At 47.2% G+C, this 23858-nt stretch overlaps 1 protein-coding gene across 5 annotated transcripts in view; it reads left to right on the top strand.

Moving 5' to 3' along the window:
* The window catches only part of INSR (insulin receptor), a 189195-nt gene extending 165600 nt beyond the window's left edge, over nt 1-23595 (top strand). For 4 of the 5 annotated variants that reach the window (XM_025368441.1, XM_025368438.1, XM_025368439.1 and 1 more), the window contains 9 exons: nt 7314-7473; nt 10938-11040; nt 13250-13317; nt 14377-14621; nt 16201-16311; nt 16418-16577; nt 18467-18596; nt 20088-20222; nt 22287-23595. In XM_025368441.1, the coding sequence (XP_025224226.1) occupies nt 7314-7473; nt 10938-11040; nt 13250-13317; nt 14377-14621; nt 16201-16311; nt 16418-16577; nt 18467-18596; nt 20088-20222; nt 22287-22641 (1467 nt within the window). In that variant the 3' untranslated portion in view covers nt 22642-23595. The remainder of the gene's footprint in view (nt 1-7313; nt 7474-10937; nt 11041-13249; nt 13318-14376; nt 14622-16200; nt 16312-16417; nt 16578-18466; nt 18597-20087; nt 20223-22286) is intronic. The other variant, XM_025368440.1, reaches the window with a different exon arrangement.
* The last annotated feature ends 263 nt before the right edge of the window (nt 23596-23858 follow it).

The raw sequence follows: 23858 nt of genomic DNA, 5'->3' as shown, positions 1-23858 counted from the left end.
AAAAAAAAAAAAAAAAAAAAAAATACGCAACAGAGGCTATATGTGGCCCTTCACAGAAACAGTAAACTTTCAAAAATAGCAAGTGTCCTTACTGAAATTGTCATTCTGGGCCTATTTTGGGGCCCTATTTGCTAAATGAATGGCTTGATTTGCCTTTTTTAACATTCGTTTTTAAAATAAAATCCCTTACCATACAAAGCTCAGCTAGTTTTTAATTGGCACAAACGTGCATATGCCTCTAATCCATATTCTTCAGTTACTTTCTTCTGCCTTTTGATGTCTCTGTCCACAGTAGCCTTTGGAATTATGATTTGTAGTTGCTACATAAAGTTTAATCTCATGATTGGAGTATCATTTATTTTTGGGGATTTGGATTGCCTCTGGTTTTTACCATTTTAGGTAATACAGATTTTATCTGGAAAACAGTTTCGTTCTTTGGATTGACAGTTTTAGTTACTGTTTCAGTCAGTTCTTGCTGCGTGACAAACTGCCCCCAAAGGTCCTGGTTGAAAACAAAGGACATTGGCCAGGCGCAGTGGCTCATGCCTATAATCCCAGCACTTTGGGAGGCTGAGGCGGGTGGATCACGAGGTCAGGAGTTTGAGACCAGCCTGACCAACATGGTGAAACCCCGTCTCTACTAAAAATACAAAAATTAGCCGGGCATGGTGGTGCGTGCCTGCAATCCCAGCTACCTGGGAGGCTGAGGCAGGAGAATCACTTGAACCTGGGAGGTGGAGATTGCAGTGAGCCGAGATCGCACCACTGCACTCCAGCCTGGGCGACAGAGACTCTGTTTCAGGCAAAAAAAAAAAAAAAAAAAATAAGACATTTATTCTTTCTCTCAATTCTGCAGGTTCACTGGGTGATTCCTTTGTCGTGGGCCAGTTTGGCTGGAGCTGGATGGCCTCATTCACGTGACTGGGGCCTCAGCTGGGGACACTTGGAACTTTTCCCCCCATGTGTTCTCTCACTGTCCAGCGAGCTAGCCCAGGCAAGGAAGGACATGCTCCATATACAAACACTTCTCAGGTCTCTGTTCACATCACATTTGCTAGTGTCCCTTTGGCAAAGTGAGCCCGTGGCTAAGCCCAGAATAAGGAAGTGCAATGCATCCTCTGAGTATCTCAGTGAGCTGGATACTGAGGCTCCCAGAGTCTCATAGACATAGAAAGTCATGATTCCCTGGGGGTCATAATTGCAAAATTTATTAATATATTATTCTATATGTATTAATCCTGTAGGTCCTAAGGAAATCATTCAAATTTGGGGCAGGGAACAAAGCTCTATGCACAAGATTTTCATCAGTAGCAAAATATGCAAACCACTAGACATCCATCCATTGGAGAATGGACACATGGAAGATGGGGCAGCCATAGAATTGGTGGATGAAGAGCCATTTAAAACGATGTTTGGGGGCCAAGCATGGTGGCTCGTGCCTATAATTCCAGTGACTCAGGAAGCTGAGGTGGGAGGATGGCTTTGAGGCCAGGAGTTTGAGACTGGGCAACATAGCCAAACCCCATCTCTGCAAAAAAATTTTCAAAATTAGCTAGGTGTGGTGGTCTGTGCCTATAGTTCCATCTGCTTGGGAGGCTGAGGGGAGAATTGCTTGAGCTCAGGAGCTCCACGTTATAGTGGGCTATGACTCAGTCACTACACTCCAGACTGAGTGACAGAGCAAGAAGACTCTGTCTCCAAAAAACTAAGATAAAATGTTTGGGATGACATTTGTTCAGTGTAATATAGAAGTTAAAATTACACACTCTGGAATTTAGTTCCTTTGTGTTATCCCCCAGCAGTTAAGAATCCCCCTGTATCCAAACTAACTTATGATAGAGGAAAAGCTTATTAGCTCCCAGAGCTGAACAACTGAGGAGCTTCAGGAATGGCTGGATCCAGGATTCCTTTGGGTCAGTTGCATCTTTTTTTTTTTTTTTTTTTTTTTTGAGATGGAGCCTCATTCACTCTGTCATCCAGGCTGGAGTGCAGTGGTGCAATCTCAGCTCACTGCAACCTCCGCCTCCCGGGTTTAAGCGATTTTTCTGCCTCAGCCTCCTAAGTAGCTGGGATTACAGGCACCCACCACCACACCCAGCTAATTTTTGTATTTTTAATGGAGACGGGGTTTCACCATGTTGGCCTGGTTGGTCTCGAACTCCTGTCCTCAGGTAATCCACCTTGGCATCCCAAAGTGCTGGGATTACAGGTGTGAGCCACCATGCCTGGCCTGGGTCGGTTGCATCTTAAGGCTCCTGGCAGTGAGCCCAGTAGCTCCTGGCTGTCCACCTGTGGTTGTAGTGGTTCCAAACCTTATTTCTTTGCAGTGCCAAACCCAGAGGAAGACAGAGTGCATCCCAGCATTCCCAGCTAGACTGAGGTCATGTGACACCCAGTGCCCAATCATGTGACCAGAGGAATGCTGTATGCTGATTGGCTTGGGCATGAGGGATTTTTTTTTTTTTTTAATTTAGAAACAGCTTTATTGAGATGTAACTTACATAACATAATATTCACTCCCACCACATGCTAGAGAGTATTTTGTAAATGTAGTAAAATTGTACTCCAACAGTATAAATTGTGTACATAAAAATAAAGTTTTAGGCTAGGAGCAGTGGCTCACGCCTGTAATCCTAGCACCTCGGGAGGGCGGATCACCTGAGGTCAGGGTTCAAGACCAGCCTGGCCAACATGGTGAAACCTTGTGTCTACTAAAAATACAAAAATTAGCTGGGCGTGGTGGTGTGCGCCTGTAATCCCAACTACTCGGGAGGCTGAGGCAGGAGAATCGCTTGAACCCGGGAGGCAGAGATTGCAGTGATCCAAGATCACACCACTGCACTCCAGCCTGGGTGACAGAGTGAGACTCCATCTCTCTATGTATATATAAATAAATAAAATTGTACGTCACTTTTTTTTCTTGATCAAAGCAATGCTAGGTAATTAAGGAAATTGTTGGCAATAACAGAAATGTGTCTATGAAAAGGTTTTTAAGAAGGTGACTGTAACCTCACATTCTCCTTTCATTTTCTCCCCCTTCTCTGCTTCTCTCTAGGGTGAACAGAGTTGGACTGGGTGGGATTGGGGTTGTGCTGTGTGGGGCAGAGGCTGTTGGGGATTCGTGGTGGGAATTTCTAATAGTGACCCTTGGGTCCCAGGAACAGGAGACACAGGCCAGTCAAAGGCATGGGAAAAAGCTAGGAGAAGTTAGGATTCGAGTTAAATCCAATGCGGACAGGGTGGCCAGTTGTCTAGGTTTAGCCAGGACTGAGGGCTCCCTGGGATGTGAGATTTTCAGTGTCCACACTCAGAAAGTTCTGGGTGAACAGGGACAAGTTGGACACAGAAGCAGAAAAAAAGTCAAGGAGGATCTGCAGTGGAAACAGGCATTGTTCACTCTGCAGAATCTGTATCCTTGCTGTCAACAATGCCCTGAACTGCCTTTGGAAGCTGCTCGTCTCCCTTGAGTGGCTCTCACCTCCCACCTTCAACCCCACCCTGGTACCAGGACAGAACACAAAACTCAGCCCCAAATTAGCCGTGACAAAAATGCAAATCAAGAGCACAATGCGATACCACTTCGTGCCCACGAGCATGGCAAAAAACAAAAAGATGGATAGTAATTAGTGTTGGTGAGGATGAGAAATCAGAACCCTCATACGTTGCTGGTGGGAACGTAAAATGGCACAGCTGCTTTAGGAAAGAGTTGGGCATTTCTTTGTTTTTTTTTTTTTTTAGACAGAGTCTCTCTCTATAGCCCAGGCTACAGTGCATTGGTGCAATCTCAGTTCACTGCAACCTCCGCTTCCTGGGTTCGAGTGATTCTCCTGCCTCAGCCTCCTGAGTATCTGGGACTACAGGAGCCCACCATCACACCCGGCTAATTTTTGTCTTTTAGTAGAGATGGGGTTTCACCATGTTGGTCAGGCTGGTCTCGAACTCCTGACCTCGTGATCCACCCACCTTGGCCTCCCAGAGTGCTGGGATTACAGGTGTGAGCCACTGCGCCCGGCCAGTAAGTGTTATGTTGTTTTTTCTTTTGCTAGTTTCATAAACAAAGCCACCTCTAGCTATTTAATTGCATTTTTTTTTTCAGTATCTCTCTTCAAAAAAATTTTTTTAGAGACAGAGTCATGCTGTGGCACGCGCCTGTCATCCCAGTTACTCAGGAGGCTGAGGCAGGAGAATCGCTTGAACCCAGGAGGTGGAGGTTGCAGTGAGCCAAGATGCCAAGATCTCGCCACTGTACTCCAGCCTGGGCGACGAGAGCGAAACTCCGTCTCCAAAAAAAAGAAAAAAAGAAGATGCATTTCCCCTTTGTCCTGGATAGCAGCTACCTTGGGTTTCTATATTTGCTTATTCGTCCCTCTCTACTCGGTGACTCATTCCACTTGGAAGACACTTTGGACTGGAGTTCCCCGCCCCCACCCCTGCCATCAGACTGATTTGTTTTCTTGCTGTTACTGTCACATGATAAACACGGGGTTGTTGGCTTTTTTTTTTTTTTTTTTTTCCTAAAACATTTATTTCTCTTCTCCACTCTCCACCCCCCTCCTAAATGTTCCAGCCCGGTTCTCTGCATGCACTATGAGCTTGGAACTGTTTTGAAAACTTTTCAGAGTTTTGGCTCGACGCTTGCAGGTTTCATGGTCTTATTCCCGAGAGGCTCCTGTCTCTTCTCGGAAGTTCTCGGTTTATCTCTAGTTACATGCTTATCCCAAGGTATGTTTCGCACTTTGCGAATCTCCATTTGGGTGGATCCCAACTGTTTTATCCCCACTGTTTTATTTATTTATTTATTGACTTATTTTATTTTATTTTGAGGCGAAGTGTACCACATTTTCTTTTTCTTTTTTCAGACGGTCTCGCTCTGTTGCCCAGGCTGGAGTGCAGTGTCGCAATCTCAACTCACTGCAAACTCCGCCTCCCGGGTTCAAGTGAATCTCCTGCCTCAGCCTCCCGAGTAGCTGGGATTACAGGCGCCCGCCACCACGCCCAGCTAATTTTTGTATTTTTAGTAGAGACGGGGTTTCACTATGTTGGCAAGGATGGTCTCGATCTCTTGACCTCGTCATCTGCCTTCCTCGGCCTCCCAAAGTGCTGGGATTACAGGCATGAGCCACACCGTGCCTGGCCTAATGAGTAAAAAAAAAAAAAAAAAAAAAAAAAAAAACCCAAAAGGTAGCACCATGGCAAAGAAAGAACTTTTTTATTTGTCCTTAGACATTAAGCCCATTTATCTATTTGGTTCTGATGCAGCAGAGGCCGAGAGTTGAAGGGAAAGGCAGGAAATCTGGCATAGACCCTGCAGATCTTTCATTTCCACCCTTTTCTAATTTTGCTGGAGACATGGCAAAAATATTCTGCCGTGGTCTTGAGGAGAAGTTATAAAGCCAGACAGTTCTCTTTTTTTTTCTTTTTTCTTTTTCTTTTTCTTTTTTTTTTTTTGAGATGGAGTCTCGCTCTGTCGCCCAGGCCGCGGTGCAGTGGTGTAATCTCGGCTCACTGCAAGCTTTGCCTCCCGGGTTCACGCCATTCTCCTGCCTCAGCCTCCGGAGTAGCTGTAGAGCCAGACAGTTCAAGAGCTGGCCCTGCCACTTTGCAGCTATGAGACCGCAGACAAACCATATAATGTCTTAAACCAGGGGTCAGTCAGTAAACTATATCCCATAGGCTAAATGTGGCCTGCTGCCTGATTTTGTAATGATTTGTGAGCTGGGAGTCACTTCTGCATTTTATTTATTTATGTATTTATTTCTGAGACGGAGTCTTGCTCTGTCGCCCAGACTGGAGTGCAGTGGCACAATCTTGGCTCACTGCAACCTCTGTCTCCCGGGTTCAAGTGATTCTCCTGTCTCAGCCTCTGAGTAGCTAGGATTACAGGTGTACGCCACCGGGTCCAGCTAATTTTTGTATTTTGGGTAGAGACAGGGTTTCACCATCTTGACCAGGCTGGTCTCGAACTCCTGACCTCAAGTGATCTACCCACCTCAGCCTCCCAAAGTGTTGGGATTATAAGCATGAGCCACCATGCCCTGCCCACTTTTGCATTTTAAAATGGTCAGGGAAAAAAACAATCAAAGGAAGAATAAAGAGAGATGTGAATCAAAGGGTGCGAAGTTTCAGACAGGAATACGTTCTTGGAATCCATTGCTCTGTACATGAATGGTGACTGTAGCTAATAACACATATTGCAAAATGGCTAGAAGAATAGATTTTAAATATTCTCACAACAAAGAAATAAGTACGTGAACTGATGAGCATTTAATTAGCTTGTTTTAATCATTCCACAATTTATACTGTATCATAACTTTACACTGTACCCCATACGTGTATACCACTATTATTTTTATTTTTGTTTGTTTATTTTATAGACAGGGTCTAGCCTGTCACCCAGGCTGGAGTGCAGTGGAGCTTTCATAGCTCACTGCACCCTTGACCTCCTGGGCTCAAGTGATTCTCCCACCTTAGCCTCCTGAGTAGCTGGGACTACAGGCGTGAACCACTGTGCCTGGCTAATTGTTCTATTTTCTGTGGAAATGGGGTCTCACTATGTTGCCCACATTGGTCTCTAATTCCTGGACTCCAGTGATCCTCCCGTCATGGCCTCCCATAGGGCTGGGATTACAGGCATGAGCCACTATGCCAGACCTATACGACTGTTGTCAATTAAAAATAAAACAAATGATGTTTAGAAAGATAATATTATAGAAAGTAATATTAATAGAAAATAGATAATAGGGCCGGGTGCGGTGGCTCACGCCCATAACCTCAGCACTTTGGGAGGCCGAGGTGGGCAGATCACTTGAGGTCAGGAGTTTGAGACCAGCCTGGCCAACATGGTAAAACCCTGACTCCACTGAAAATGCAAAATTAGCCGGGCGTGGTGGTGGGTGCCTGTAATCCCAGCTATTCAGGAGGCTGAGGCAGGAGAATTGCTTGAACCCGAGAGGTGTAGGTTGCAGTGAGCCGAGATTGCACCATTGCACTCCAGCCTGGGCAACAAGAGTGAAACTCCGTCTCAAAAAAAAAAAGAAAAAAGAAAAGAAACCATCAGGGTCTAATGCTCGGCTTCTGGCTTAGGAAGTCTGGCCCTTTCCAATCATGATCATCTCTGTATCTATATCCTTATCCCTAGCACTGTGGTTATAAAATTCTGCAATTCTCAAAGTCACCTGTGTGTCTTAGTCTGTGCTTTGCTGCCTTGGCGTCCTTTCTGACCAGGATCCTGGCTGTGAGCTCCCTGCTAGGGGCGGACACTCCCAAATGTGCAAAACTCAGCCACCCTCCTCCTCCTCCTGTCTTCTTTCCAGGAGCTGCATCTCTGTGTCTCCCGCAAGCACTTCGCTCTGGAACGGGGCTGCAGGCTGCGCGGGCTGTCGCCGGGGAACTACAGCGTGCGAGTCCGGGCCACCTCCCTCGCGGGCAACGGCTCCTGGACGGAGCCCACCTATTTCTACGTGACGGACTATTGTAAGTCTCCATGGCAGCCTCAGCTAGTTGGAGCTGTGCTTAGCACTGAGCATGGTGGGACATTTAAGAGGATGACATGGAGAGGCCATAGGTGCTGGTCCTGGCCTTGACTCTCCAACCTACCAGCTGCCGCTGTGTGACTGGGGCTAGGTGCTTGCCCTCTCTGATCCTGCACTTTTTTATTGTTTGAGATGGATGCTTGTTCTGGAGTGCAGTGGCACAATCTTGGCTCACTGTAGCCTCTGCCTTCCAGGTTCAAGTGATTCTCCCACCTCAGCCTCACAGTAACTGGGACTACAGGTGCACACCACCACGCCTTGCTAATTTTTGTATTTTTAGTAGAGATGGCATTTCACCATGTTGGCCAGCTGGTCTCAAACTCCTGACCTCAAGTGATCCACCCACCTCAGCCTCCCAAAGTGCTGGAATTACAGGCATGAGTCACCATGCCTGGACTGATCCTGCACTTTAAAAAAAAAAGAAAAAGCACTTTTATTTTTGTTTCAGAGGTACTTATGCAGTTCATTATATAAGAAAATTGTGTGTCGTTGGGGGTTTGCCGTACGGATAATTTTGTCAACCATGTAATCAGCATAGTACCAGATAGGTCATTTTTTGATCCTTTCCCTCTTCTCACCCACCACTCTCAAGTAGGCACCTGAGTTAGTCTGTACTCACACTGCAATAAAGAAATACCTGGCTGGGCACAGTGGCTCACACCTGTAATCCCAGCACTTTGGGAGGCCAAGGTGGGCTGATCACTTGAGGTCAGGAGTTTCAGACCAGCCTGGCCAACATGGTGAAACCCCATCTCCACCAAAAAATACAAAAATTAGCTGGGCATGGTGGTGTGCGCCCGTAGTCCCAGCCACTTGGGAGGCTGAGGTGGGAGAATTGCTTGAACTGGGGAGGCAGAGGTTGCAGTGAGCCGAGATTGTACCACTGCACTCCAGCCTGGGCAACAGAGCGAGACCCTGTCTCAAAAAAAAAAAAAAGAGACAGACAGACAGGAAGGAAAGAAAGAAAAAAAAGAAGAAAGGAAGGAGGGAAGGAAAGAAGGAAGGAAGGAAGGAGAAAGATAGGGAGAGAGAGAAAGAAAGAAAGAGAAAGAGAGGGAAAGAAAGAAAGAGAGAGAGAAAGAAAGAAAGAAAGAAAGAAAGAAAGAAAAAGAAAGAAAAGAAAAGAAAAGAGAAAAGAAAAAGAGAGAAAGAGGATGGGCACGGTGACTCACGCTTGTAATCCCAGCACTTTGGGAGGCCATGGTGGGCAGATCACGAGGTCAGGAGTTTGAGACCAGCCTAGCTAATATGGTGGAACCCTATTTCTACTAAAAATAAAAAAAAAATTAGCTGGGCATGGTGATGTGTGCCTGTAATCCCAGCTACTTGGGAGGCTGAGGCAGGAGAATTGCTTGAACCCAGGAGGTGGAGGTTGCAGTGAGCCGAGATCATGCCACTGCACTCCAGCCCGGGCAATGCAGTGAGACTCTGTCTCAAAAAATAAAAAAAGAAAGAAAGAAGGAGTGAAAGAGTGAAAGAGAGAGAGAAGAAAAAGAAAAAGAGAGAAAGAAAGAAAGGAAAAGAAAAAAGAAAAGAAGGAAGGAGGGAAAGAAAAAAGAAAAGAAGAGAAAAGAAAAAAGAAAAGAAAAGAAGCCTGAGACTGGGATTCAGTAATTTATAAAGAAAAGAGGTTTAATGGCTCCCAGTTCTGCAGACAGTACAGGAACCATGATGCTGGCATCTGCTCAACTTCTGAGGAGGCCTCAAGAAACTTTCAATCATGGTGGAAGGCAAAAATGGGAGCAAGGTGTTAAGACGGGGGGATGGTGCTATATACTTTTTAAACCACCAGATCCCATGAGAACCCACTCATTATACAGTACCCAGGAGGGATGTTGCTAACCCGTTAGAAACTGCCTCCATGATCCAATCACGTCCCACCCGGCCACTCCTCCAACATTGGGGATTGCATTTCCACAAGAGCTTTGGGTGGGGACACAGATCCAAACCATATCAGTCCCGGTGTCTACTGTTCCCTTCTTTCTGTCCATGTGTGCTCTGTGTCTTACTCTCACTTATGGGGGAGAATATGAGGTAGTTGGTTTTGTGTTCCTGTGTGAATTCAATTAGCATAATCACCTCCAGCTCCATTCATGTTGCTGCAGAGAACATGATCTCATTCTTTTTTATGGCTGTGTAGTATTCCATGGCATGTATGTATCACATTTTCTTTATCTGGCAACCCTGCACTTGCTCATCTGTACATGGAGATAATAACAGAACCACTCCAGGAGGTGGAGGGACATTTTAATGACACAAATGTTAAGTACCTGGCCCCTGTTGCTAGCATCTCCATCTTTGTTATTAGAGTTTTTCGGCTGGGTGTGGTGGCTCACACCTGTAATCCCAGCACTGTGGGAGGCTGAGGCAAGAGGATTGCTTGAGGATAGGCATTAGAGACCGGTCTGAGTAATATAGCGAGACTCTGTCTCCACAAAAATCAGCCAGCTGTGGTGGTACATGCCTGTAATCCCAGCTACTTGGGAGGCTGAGACAGGAGGATCACTTGGGCCCAGGAGTTTGAGGTTGCAGTGAACTGTGATTGTGCCACTATACTCCAGCCTGGGTGACAGAGCAAGACCCTGTCTCTAAAACATAAAAATCAAAAGAATTTTACGTCTGTCGAAAGTCACACTGGGATCGAGACTAGCTATATAATTTGCAAGACCCAGTGAAAACTGAAAATGCAGAGCTCCTTGCTTTAAAATTATTAAGAATTTGGCTGGGCGCGGTGGCTCACGCCTGTCATCCCAGCAGTTTCGGAGGCTGAGGCGGGAGGATCGCCTGAGGTCAGGAGTTTGAGACCAGCCTGGCCAACAAAGTGACACCCCATCTCTACTAAATGTACAAAAATTAGCCGGGCGTGGTAGTGCATACCTGTAATCCCAGCTACTCGGGAAGCTGAGGCAGGAGAATCGCTTGAACCTGGAAGGAGGAGGTTCCAGTGAGCCGAGATCGTGCCACTGAACTCTAGCCTGGGTGTCAGAGCAAGACTCCGTCACAAAAATAAGTAACTAAATAAAGATTAAAATAAAACGAATAAGCATTTCAGAGGGGCAGCAGCAGAGCATTAAACTGACAGTATGGCGTCCTGCATCCACTACCTGAGATGTAGAAGGGGTGGAAATGAGCAGTGATTTGGGAGTGGGGGTGGGGAACAGTGTGCTAACAGAATACTGACCTCTGAGCCCACTGCCTGGTCCTACTGAACTTACTGCTCAGTAGGTTCAGTGGGAACCTACTGAACAAAATCAGGGTATGGAAGAGTAGCAGAGAAGTTCATGGACAAGGGAGGGAGGAAACAGGGTGGCCCATCCATTCCAGGAGTGGATGTGATTTTTGGTGTTAACTTTCTTGGGAACACATTGATATGAAACATGTATGTATTTTCTTATTCTATTTCAGTAGATGTCCCGTCAAATATTGCAAAAATTATCATCGGCCCCCTCATCTTTGTCTTTCTCTTCAGTATTGTGATTGGAAGTATTTATCTATTCCTGAGAAAGAGGTGAGTTGAGTGAGTTCAGTGGTGTGCTGGGAACCATTGGTTCTCTGGGGGAAATTATGCCTTGATATAGGTATAGGTATATGTAAGTTTATTATGAATTTTACTGAAATAGGATGTGTAATGTGCAATTTACAGATAATTGTCATAGTATGATATATACAACTCTTTATTGTAAATTCCCTCTGGCCAGTTGATTCTCACAGAATGTTTTTGTTGATTTTTTATTTTTTTGCCCAAACCTTTATATCTGAAGCCAACCTGTTATTGCAATTAATTAAACAAGTATAGCTCCCATGTGAATGTTGATTAATTTTTCAAAATCTACATTAAAGAGTAGGACATGGTTGGGCACAGTGGCTCACGCCTGTAATCCTAGCATTTTGGGAGGCCAAGGCAGGTGAATCACCTGAGGTCAGGAGTTTGAGACCAGCCTGGCCAACATGGTGAAACCTCATCTCTACTAAAAATACTAAGAAATTAGCTGGGCATGGTAGTAGGCGCCTGTAATCCCAGCTACTCAGGAGGCCGAGGCAGGAGAATTACTTGAACCTTGGAGGTGGACGTTGCAGCTAGCCAAGATCCCGCCGTTGCACTCCAGCCTGGGCAACAGAGTGAGACTCCATCTCAGAAAAAAAAAAAAAAGAGTAGGACAAAACTGAAATAAGACATAGATGTTCATCAGTGATATGAGTGATGTCTTTGCTGAGTCAGATAATAATTTTTAAATACCAGAAGAACATTTTCGTAATGTTTTGTGCCATGCGCAATGTCACAGTTGCAGACATGACATGCTTTTAAGTTTAATCTACATGATTAAACATTTTTCTTGGCTGGGCGTGGTGGCTCACACCTGTAATCCCAGCACTTTGAGTGGCCGAGGCGGGCGGATCATGAGGTCAGGAGTTCGAGACCAGCCTGACCAACATGGTGAAACCCCGTCTCTACTAAAAATACAAAAATTAGCAGGGTGTGGTGGTGCGCGCCTGTAATCCCAGCTCCTCAGGAGGCAGAGGCAGGAGAATCGCTTGAACCCGGGAGGCAGAGGTTGCAGTGAACTGAGATTGCACCATTGCGCTACACCCTGGGCAACAGAGCGAGACTCTGTCTCAAAAACAAAACAAAAAACATTTTTCTCATCACTTTCTCAAGCCTGGACAAACAACAGAACAACAAATCCAGTCCCAAGTTATAGCATTTGCCAGTTTCTGTAATGTAAATATTCCCAGCATGTCTAATTTCAAGCTGTAGACATAATATTACTGAGCACAGTGTCGGAAAGAGACACATGATAGGTCCCCATTGAATTCACCCTATGGATACAATATGGTGTATAAATGATATAAGGTAAATAACCTCAACTGCATTGATCATAGTATAATGGAGTATGAGAGTTAGAAAGTGATGAGTTTTGAACATGTATTGTCTTTGCTTTTAGGGTAATTTATTTAATTGCAAGCCTCTATAATTTACATTTTTTGTTCTATTTGGAAGGCATTGTACAATTTAATCTTTAATGATGCTTGTATATAATAACTGGCTCACTCGTTTCCTGAAAATTTAATAATTGTTTCTCATCGGTCGGGATGAGCTCGCTGTAGAACAGTACTGAGTGAGTGGCTTTTAAGTGTTACATAGACGGCCATAAATTATAATAAAAGCCAGCCAGAGCCCTGCATGGTCGTGCACATCTGTAATCCCAGCCACTCAGGAGGATGAGGCAGGAGGATCACTTGAGACCAAGAGTTCAAGACCAGCCTGGGCAACATAGTGAGACCCAGTCTCTACGAAATTTTAAAAATTAGCCAGGTGTGGTGGTGAGCACCTGTATTCCCAGCTATTCAAAAAGCTGAGGTGAGAGGATCTCTGGAGCCCAGAAGGTCGAGACTGCAGTGATCTATGATTAAACCACTGCCCTCCAGCCACAACACAGCAAGACTCCAACTCTGAAATGTGAAAAAAAAAAAAAAAAAAATACCTGGGGAGGGATCAGTGCTGCTGCCATGTTGATGTATTTAAGTACTTGTCTGATGGGCTTCCATTCAAAACATAAAGGTCCCCCATCCCTGCCCTAGACTGCATCTAGAATTATGGGGATTCTGCTGGTAAGGGCTGCCATTTGCCTTGAGGAGTCTTGTATGAAACCCCTTTCTGGAGACCTGCAGAGTCCCATGAGAACCTCAAGCTAACGTGCCTCATTTTTCTCCTCCAGGCAGCCAGATGGGCCTCTGGGACCGCTTTACGCTTCTTCAAACCCTGAGTATCTCAGTGCCAGTGATGGTGAGTACCATCCCTTCCCTGTGGGTGACCAGTACCCTACTCAACAGCTTCCTTTGCCTTCACCATTGAGTAAGAGTGAAGGATGGGTTCCCCAGGGAGGCCAAGAAAAGCCCTCTTAGTCATTTGAGCTTGTGAAACTGCCCTTGCTGCAGAAACCTCATTACTGTGTGCATGTGCACACATGGTATTTGGCATCTGCCTGGATGGGCTCATCTAGCTGGTCTGGGACCCTTGGATGGGGTCGACAACTTGGGCTGGGCTCAGCTGGGCGGTTCTTCTTCTGGTCTTGCCTGGCTTCACCCATGTAGCTACATTTTGCTGGTGTGTCAGCTAGCACTTGGTAGTCTTAGATGATTTCACTCACATGTCTGGTGGTCGGCAGGCTGGGTGGTCCCAACGTGGGGGCCCTAAGCTGGGGGAGGCTGAGCCTCACTCTGTCCATGTGGCCTCTTAGGCTCCAGCAGGCTGGCCTAGGCTTCATTATATGGTACTCTGTTGGTTCCTAGTAGCAAGAGAGGGCAAGCTCCAGGGCAATAGTCCATTCCGAGTTTCTGCTTGGGTTGTTCCTGCTGATTCCCATTGACCAAAATAACTCACAAGGCCATGCCCAGGGCCAAGGGGTGGTGAGATAGACTCCACCTTTTCATGGGAAGAGCTGCCAAGTATCTTGGCTTTTTTTTACCCCCAACTTATTACAACCTATCTTCCACCCCCTTGGCACTTTGCAGAAACAGTAGTCTCAGGTGGGAAGTAGCACCATTCCGTGGCAAGGGTCTGAAATCAGACAAGAAGGATGGGGATGCTGGTTTGCCTCAGGACATATTGACCAGGATCTTGAATCAGTTGTGGCTCCTTCCTTGAGTCTCTGCTATGCCCTCTCCATGGGTGCAGATGCCTGTCCTGTTCTCAGCCATATGCCCAGTGCCTGGCATGGGTCCTGGATCATAGAACTCACTTCATGAGTGTTTTCGAGGGGGTTTGGGTGAGGGCTTGGGTGGAAGGCAGCTGCAGACCCCCAAGGGATCCACCAAAGATGCTGTGTAGATAAGTGAGAAGTAGTGTTTCCATGCTCTGTGTACGTGCCGGACGAGTGGGAGGTGCCTCGAGAGAAGATCACCCTCCTTCGAGAGCTGGGGCAGGGCTCCTTCGGCATGGTGTATGAGGGCAACGCCAGGGACATCATCAAGGGTGAGGCAGAGACCCGCGTGGCAGTGAAGACGGTCAACGAGTCAGCCAGTCTCCGAGAGCGGATTGAGTTCCTCAATGAGGCCTCGGTCATGAAGGGCTTCACCTGCCATCATGTGGTGAGTCCAGCGGGGGTGGGACATGGGCTGGCTTTCCTGCCCCTTCCCTCTCTCTGCCTCCTCCTCCTGCACAGAGTGACAGAGGACACTGGGTGTAACCTCCTGCCCAACCCCCACTCTACTACCCATCCTAAAGGTGTGGGGAGGGATTGTTCCCTTCTCAAATCACATCCTCTCCCACTTCGCCTGGAACCAGACTCTATCACTGTCTTATCACTTTCTGGAATGCTTCATTGCTTTCCAGATTCTTTCATCACTTTCTAGAATCTTCCATCATTTTCTGGAATCTTCTACCACTTTCTGGACTCTTCCATCATTTTCCAGAATCTTCCGTTGCTTTTTGGACTCCTCCATTTCTTGCTTTTTCCTGGCTCCTTTGTAACCCAGGACCACACAGAGGTCCACCTCATACCACCTGCCATCATTCCTACTCTCCCTTGAAGGCAGCGCAAACTCTTCCTGCCTTTCTGCTCCTTTGTTTCTCTTTGAGTCCCATGTGCTTTCATCCTTGCCACACATATTTGTGGGGCATTTAAAACCCTGCTCTTGTCCCTGCGATACAGTGGATTCCTGCCCCTGTAGAGCTTCCAAAACAGGAGGTGGAGATAGACTCCAAAACCTTTATTTTTATTTTTATATATTTTTAAGACAGAGTCTCTCTCTGTCGCCCAGGGTGGAGTATAGTGGCACAATCTTGGCTCACTCAACCTCTGCCTCCCGGGTTCAAGCACTTCTCCTGCCACGGCCTCCTGAGTAGCTGGGATAACAGGAGCCCACCACCACACCCGGCTAATTTTTGTATTTTTAGTAGAGATGGGATTTTGCCATGTTGGCCAGACTGGTCTCGAACTCCTGACTTCAGGTGATCCACCGGCCTCAGCCTCTCAAAGTGCTGGGATTACAGACATAAGCCACTGTCCCCGGCCGACTCCAAACCCTTTATACATTAGGAGAAAATGCTATGGAAACATGAAGAAAGGGAAGAAAGAAGGTTTGGACAAGAGTGTATTTGAGCAAAGACTTAAAGGACATGAGGAGCTGGGCCCTGTGGATGTGACAGGGAACAGAGAGCCAGGCAGAGAGAATGGTTAAAATACAAAGGCCTGGCTGGGCGTGGTGGCTGTAATCCCAGCACTTTGGGAGGCTGAGGCAGGTGGATCACCAGAGGTCGGGAGTTCAAGATCAACCTGACCAACATGGAGAAATCCTGTCTCTACTAAAAAATACAAAAATTAGCCGGGTGTGCTGGTGGGTGTCTGCAACCCCAGCTACTCGGTAGACTGAGGCAGGAGAATTGCTTGAACCTGGGAGGCGAAGGTTGCAGTGAGCTGAGATCACACCACTGCACTCCAGCCTGGGTAAGAGAGCATGATTCCATCTCGAAAATTTAAAAAAAAAAAAAAAAAAAACAAAGGCCTGTCTGCTGTCCAGACAGGTCTGTCTGCTCCCCTAGACCAGGGCTGAGCACACTGCATCCAGGCCACAGGGTGCTGTGTGTGACATAGACACCAGGCAGGGAGAACCTTAGCGAGTCGAATCACAGACCCTCCTCCAAGAACCCTGGTGGCTTGCTCTGCAGGTGCGTCTCCTGGGAGTGGTGTCCAAGGGCCAGCCCACGCTGGTGGTGATGGAGCTGATGGCTCACGGAGACCTGAAGAGCTACCTCCGTTCTCTGCGGCCAGAGGCTGAGGTGAGCTGCCTTGGGGGGACCCAGCGGGATACTCGGTGGGGCACCCGCTCCCGGCCTCCTGGAATCCCGGTGCTGCTGAAACACCAACCCCATGTTTCGGTTTTAGAATAATCCTGGCCGCCCTCCCCCTACCCTGCAAGAGATGATTCAGATGGCGGCGGAGATTGCTGACGGGATGGCCTACCTGAATGCCAAGAAGTTCGTGCATCGGGACCTGGCAGCGAGAAACTGCATGGTCGCCCATGATTTTACTGTCAAAATCGGAGGTTCGTCTGGCTTTCTGCTTTGAAAACATAACGACCCAGGCCAGGTTTGATTTCAGAAGGAAGTTGTCTATAATGAGCCGCTAAGTCTTTTCTGATAGTATAAAAGGGGCAGGATACTTCTTTTTGTTTTTGTTTTTTGGTTTTTTGTTTTGTTTTGTTTTGTTTGTTTTTGTTTGTTTGTTTTGAGACGGAGTCTTACTCTGTCGCCCAGGCTGGAGTGCAGTGGTGCAATCTTGGCTCACTGCAACCTCCGCCTCCCAGGTTCAAGTGATTCACCTGCCTCAGCCTCCCGAGTAGCTGGGACTACGGGTGTGTACCACCACACTTGGCTAATTTTTGTATTTTTAGTGGAGATGGGGTTTCACCACGATGGCCAGGATAGTCTTGATTTCCTGACCTCGTGATCCTCCTGCCTTGGCCTCCCAAAGTGCTGGGATTACAGGTGTGAGCTACCACACTGGCTTTTTTTTTTTTTTCTTTTTTATGAGATGGAGTCTTGTTCTGTCACCCAGGCTGGAGTGCAGTGACAGGATCTCGGCTCACTGAAACCTCCACCTCTCAGGTTCAAGCGATTGTCCCGCCTTAGTCTCCCAAGTAGCTGGGATTACAGGCGTGCGCCACCACACCCAGCTAATTTTTGTATTTTTAGTAGAGATGGAGTTTCACCGTGTTGGCCAGGATGGTCTCAAACTCCTGACCTCAAATGATCCACCCGTGTTGGCCTCCCAAAGCACTGGGATTACAGGCATGAGCCACTGTGCCTGGCCTGGGCAAGATTTTGGATGGGGACCGCCCCCACCCCAGGCTGTCATTTAATTGCATGTATTGATAAACTCATTTACCCATTCACTTCTTTAAAAGATATGTTTGTAGGACTGGGGGCCCCGCCTGTAATCTCAGTGCTTTGGAAGGCCAAGGTGTGAGGACTGCTTGAGTCCAGGAGTTTGAGACCAGCCTGGGCAACATAGTGAGACTCCATCTCTATGAAAAATTTTTTTAAAAAGGGGTGTGGTGGTGCACATCTGTGGTCCCAGCTACTCAGGAGGCTGGGGTGGGAGGATTGCTTGAGCCCAGGAGGTGGAGGCTGCAGTGAGCTGTGGCTGCATCACTGCACTCCAGCCTGGGCAATAGTGAGACGCTATTTCAAAAAAACAAACAAAAAAGGAATATAGAGGGGACCAGAGCAGCGTGAGATGTGAGGTCGAGGAGAGAGGCAGAAACCAGACCCAGAAGGACCTTGTATGTCACAGCAAGTCATCTCGACATTATCTTACATTAGCAAGGGGCAGCAGGAAGTGATATGATTCTATTTACGACTCAAAAAGACATCTCCTGGCCAGGCGCAGTGGCTCACACCTGTAATCCCAGCACTTTGGGAGGCTGAGGCGGGCGGATTACTGGAGGTCAGGAGTTCGAGACCAGCCTGGTCAAATGGTGAAACCCCATCTCTACTCAAAATACAAAACATTAGCTAGACATAGTGGCAGACAGCTGTAATCCCAGCTACTCAGGAGGCTGAGGCAGGAGAATTGCTTGAATCAGGGAGGTAGAGGTTGCAGTGAACCAAGATCACACCATCGCACTCCAGCCTGGAGGACAGAGTGAGACTCCATATAAAAAAAAAAAGAAAAAGAAAAAGAAAAATGTGGCTTCTTTGTCATTTGGTACCTTCTTTTCCCTTCCTTTAAATAGTAGCCCATCTTCCCCCTTCACTTCCCCATGTGCACCCTCAGAATCCCTTCTTACTGGATTTGGCTACCACCCAGGTGAGCGCACACCAGGGCCAGGTGAACCCCTCTTAGGGCTCCGTGAGAGGTGGGGCAGTCAAGATGGCAGATGGTAGGACCAAGGCTGAAGGTTAAGAGCATGTGAATCGTTTGCGTTGTCAGACTTTGGAATGACCAGAGACATCTATGAAACGGATTACTACCGGAAAGGAGGCAAGGGTCTGCTCCCTGTACGGTGGATGGCGCCGGAGTCCCTGAAGGATGGGGTCTTTACCACTTCTTCTGACATGTGGTGAGTTGTGTGTGGAGGGGTGGACAGACGCTGGGCTTGAATTCCAGGTGCTAGCAACAGCCAAGAGCGGGGGAAGGAAGCCTGCCATCCTCCTGGACCCCCCATCAAGGAAAGGAAGGCAGCGTCCTGTCTGAGGACCTTCCCATGGCTACTCTTAAGTCCTGATTAATCCTGTAGGCATTGTGAACCCCGAAAATCTGAGACAGGTCTCAGTTAATTTAGGAAGGTTATTTTGCCAAGGTTGAGGACGTGTACTCATGACACAGCTTCAGGAGATCCTGACCACATGTGCCCAAGGTGGTCAGGGCACAGCTTGGTTTTATACGTATATTTTAGGGAGACGTGAGACATCAATCAACATATGCAAGATGATCATTGGTTGGGTCTGGAAAGGCGAGACAACTTGAAGCGGGGAGGGGTCTTCCAGGTCATAGGTAGATAAGAGACAAATGGTTGCATTCTTTGAGTTTCTGATGAGCCTCTCCAAAGGAGCCAATCAGATATGCATGTATCTCAGTGAGCAGAGGGGGGACTTTGAATAGAGTGGGAGGCAAGTTTGTTCAAGCAGTTCCCAGCTGGACTTTTTCCTTGAGTTTAGTGATTTGGGGGCCCCAAGATTGATTTTCCTTCCATAGCATTTATGGACCGCAGCATGAATTGTTTTATTAACTGGCCAACCATGTTCTCGCAAACCAAGAGATGTGTTTGCGTGTTTGTGTGTGTGTGTGTGCGTTTGTGTATTTGCATGTGTGTGAGCGTGTGTGTGTGTGTGTATGTGTATGTGTTTGCGTGTTTGTGTATTAAACGTGTGTGTGCGTGTGTGCGTGCATGTGTTTGCATGTGTGCTATTTTGCCTGTGTGCGTGTTCGTGTGTGTGTGAATTTGCATGTGTGTGTGCACGTGTGTGCGTGTATTTGCATGTGTGCACATGTGTGTGTTTGCATGTTTTGGGTGTGTTTGCATGTGTGTGCACACGTGTGTGTTTGCCTGTTCGTGTGTATGTGTATGCATATGTGTGCGTGTTTGTGTGTGTATTAAATGTGTGTGTGCCTGTGTTTGCGTGTGTTTGTGTGCATGTGTTTGCGTGCGTGTGTACATGTGTGTTTGCGTGTGTGTGCTAGTTTGCCTGTGTGCATGTGTGTTTGTGTTTGTGTGTATTTGCGTGTGTGTGCACGTGTGTTTGCGTGTGTTTGTGTATTTACATGTGTGCACACGTGTGTGTTTGCATGTGTGTGTGCTAGTTTGCCTGTGTTTGCCTGTGTGCGTGCATGCGTTTGCATAGGTGTTTGCATGTGTGTGCTAGTTTGCCTGTGTGCGTGTTTGTGTGTGTGTGTTTTTGCGTGTGTGTGTGTGCGTGTGCATGTGTTTGCATGTGTGTTTGCGTGTGTTGTGTGCTAGTTTACCTGTGTGCGTGTGTGTGTGTTTGTTTGCGTGTGTGTTTGCGTGTGTGTGAATGGTTTCTTTGTTACTACTCTCAACTGTCATTGACAGGTCCTTTGGCGTGGTCCTTTGGGAAATCACCAGCTTGGCAGAACAGCCTTACCAAGGCCTGTCTAATGAACAGGTGTTGAAATTTGTCATGGACGGAGGGTATCTGGATCAACCCGACAACTGTCCAGAGAGAGTGTAAGTGTAGAAAGGGTTTGAGGTGTGTGAGGTGTGCATTGAAAGGGTATTGCCCTTTACACGTGTGCTTGGGTTTGCCTTTCCTATGCCTACACGCTCACTGTGTTTGCATGCTATATGTTACAGGTGTGTTTGTGTTTGCATAGCTTGTCTTTACATGCGTGTTTGCATTTGCATATTGCATGGTGGTACACACTTGAGTTTCCATATGTGTTACATGTATGCTTGTTTGCATATTATATATTTACATAGGTATTTATGTTTGCATACTGTATGTTTACATGTGCATCAGCATATGGCACATGTACACCTGGTTTACGTATCTTTATAAGCACACGTATTTACATATGTGCTTGTTTACATATTATGTCTTTACTGGCATGCTTGTGTTCGCAAACCGTAAGATTTTCTTGCATATTGTATAGTTGGAATGTTGCACAAGAAACCCGTAGCAGTAGTTATCTTGGGAGAAGGGAACTGGAGACCTGGGGTCGGGGGAGCGAGACCTATGTTTGGCTGTTAATTATTTATCCGCTGAAAATTTTGTCAGGTGGCTGGGAATGGGTGGCTGTAATCCCAGCAATTTGGGAGACCGAGGCGAACAGATCACCTGAGGTCAGGAGTTCAAGACCAGCCTGGCCAACATGGTGAAACCCCATCTCTATTAGAAATACAAAAATTACCTGGGTGTGGTGGTGGGCACCTGTAATCCCAGCTACTCAGGAGGCTGAGGCAGGAGAATTGCTTGAATCTGGGAGGCAGAAGTTGCAGTGAGCAGAGGCTGCGCCATTGCACAGCAGCCTGGGTGACAGAGCGAGATTCTGTCTCAAAAACAAACACAGACACACAAAAATTTTGTCAGGCATACATATTATGTATTCCCCCCTCCAAATGTACATATATATATCTATTTAGATGAAGTCTCGCTCTGTCACCCAGGCTGGTAGAGTGCAGTGCTGCAATCACAGCTCACTGCAACCTTGAACTCCTGGACTCAGCCTCCTGGCTCAGCCTCCCAAAGTGCTGGGATTACTCTTGATCCAGTTTTGAAATGAGGCAACCCTTTTCAAAACCATCTTTCGGCCGGGCACGATGGCTGACGCCTGTAATCCCAGCACTTTGGGAGGCCGAGGCGGGCAGATCATGAATTCAGGAGACCGAGACCATCCTGGCTAACACGGTGAAACCCTGTCTCTACTAAAAATACAAACAATTAGCCGGGCGTGGTGTCGGGCGCCTGTAGTCCCAGCTACTCGGGAGGCTGAGGTAGGAGAATGGCGTGAACCTGGGAGGCGGAGCTGGCAGTGAGCCGAGATTGCGCCACTGCACTCCAGCCTGAGCGACAGAGCGAGACTCTGTTTCAAAAAAGAAAAAAAAAAAAAAATTCAGGCTGGACAGGATGGCTCATGCCTGTAATCTCAGCACTTTGGGAGGTTGAGGCAGGAGGATTGCTTGAGCCCAGGGATTCAAGGCTGCAATGAGCTATGATTGTGCCACTGCACTCCATCCTGGGTGACAACGTGAGAAACCCTGTCTCAAAAAAAAAAAAAAGAAAAAGAAAAAGAAAAAAAAAGTGGCCAGGCATGGTGGCTCACACCTGTAATCCCAGCATCTTGGGAGGCCAAGGTGGGTGGATCACTTGAGCCTAGAGTTTGAGACCAGCCTGGGCAAGATAGCAAAGCCCTGTCTCTGCAAAACATAGAAAAATTAGCTAGGCATGGTGGTGCACACTTGTGGTCCCAGCTACTTGGGAGGCTGGGTGAGAGGATTGCTTGAGCCTAGGAGGCAGAGGCTGCAGTGAGCTATGATCATGCCACTGCACTCCAGCCTGGGTAATAGAATGAGACCCTGTGTCCACAAAAAGAAGAAAAGCAAAAAGAGAACGCCATTTCTTAGAACCTCTAGCATTGCTATTTCTGCCTTGACAATTGTCCACACACACAGCCAGCATCTGATGTGAACACGTGTGGTCCGTGGGTGTTGGCTGCAGGGACGAGGGCGGGGTTGGGAGGATGCTTGACTGGGCCCCTAGACTCACCCAGGACGTGTCCTTCTGCCCCGCAGCACTGACCTCATGCGCATGTGCTGGCAATTCAACCCCAAGATGAGGCCAACCTTCCTGGAGATCGTCAACCTGCTCAAGGACGACCTGCACCCCAGCTTTCCGGAGGTGTCATTCTTTCACAGCGAGGAGAACAAGGCTCCCGAGAATGAGGAGCTGGAGATGGAGTTTGAGGACATGGAGAACGTGCCCCTGGACCGTTCCTCGCACTGTCAGAGGGAGGAGGCGGGGGGCCGGGATGGAGGGTCCTCGCTGGGTTTCAAGCGGAGCTACGAGGAACACATCCCTTACACCCACATGAACGGAGGCAAGAAAAACGGGCGGATTCTGACCTTGCCTCGGTCCAATCCTTCCTAACAGTGCCTACCGTGGCGGGGACGGGCAGGGGTTCCCATTGTCACTTTCCTCTGGTTTGAAAGCCTCTGGAAAACTCAGGATTCTCACGACTCTTACCATGTCCAATGGAGTTCAGAGATCGTTCCTATACATTTCCGTTCATCTTAAGATGGACTCGTTTGGTTGCCAATTTAACTAGTCCCGCAGAGGATTTAACTGCTGCCCTTTTGGAGCAACGACGGTTTCAAACCAGGATTTTGTGTTTTTTTTGTTTTTCTCCCCGTCCCCCCAGCAGATGGAAAGACAGCACTTGTTTTTACAAATTCTTTTTGTTTTTGTTTTTTGCTGGTGTCTGAGCTGCAGTATAAGAGATAAAACTTCTTGTCTGTGGAACAAAAGTTTGAAAGAAAAAAAACAAAACAAAAATACCCAGCCCTGTTCCAGGAGAATTTCAAGCTTTACAGGTTGGGCTTCAAGAAGGCTTTTTTTTTTTTTTTTTTTTTCCTCATCCAGGCTGAAGGATTTCTTTTTTTTTTTTTTCTTTACAAGATCAGTTCCTCACATTGACCAATAGCTGCTGCTTTCATACTTTGGATAAGGGTCTGTGGTCCCGGCGTGTGCTCACGTGTGTATGCGTGTGTGTGTCCATTCGACACGGCTGATGTGTGTGCCAAGTATCCTTGCGGAGTTGATGCTTTGGGAATTGGCTCACGAAGGTTCTTCTCAAGGGTGCGAGCTCATGTCCCCCTCTCTCCTTCCTTCTTATCGACTGGGAGACTGTGCTCTCGACAGATTCTTCTTGTGTCAGAAGTCTAGCCTCAGGTTTCTACCCTCCTTTCACGTTGGTGGAAAGATGCTTTTTGGGAGCCAAGGGAGGAACATTTCATTTGGAGTGATTATGAATCTTTTCAAGACCAAACCAAGCTAGGACATTAAAAAAGAAAGAAAGAAAGGAAAAACAAAATAGAAAAAGGAAAAAAAAAAAAGGAAGAACTGAGATGACAGAGTTTTGAGAATATATTTGTAACATATTTAATTTTTAAAGTCTCTGGTATTAGCCTCATAAGTTATTGACTATTCCCCGGGGTTGGCGGGGAGTGGAGACATGAGTTGGTCTGCCTGTTGTGGGGCCGGGAAGGGGAGGGAGTGAGGCACAAGTGGCCTCTTTGTTTGGTCTTAAAGGCATCCATTTCTGGGAATGAAGCCACGTTCGCTGCTAACACTTTTGGACGCTGTGA

Source organism: Theropithecus gelada, chromosome 19 (genome assembly GCF_003255815.1).
Source record: "Theropithecus gelada isolate Dixy chromosome 19, Tgel_1.0, whole genome shotgun sequence".
Classification (NCBI taxonomy): Eukaryota; Metazoa; Chordata; class Mammalia; order Primates; family Cercopithecidae; genus Theropithecus; species Theropithecus gelada.
This window is presented reverse-complemented; position numbering and strand designations above follow the sequence as displayed.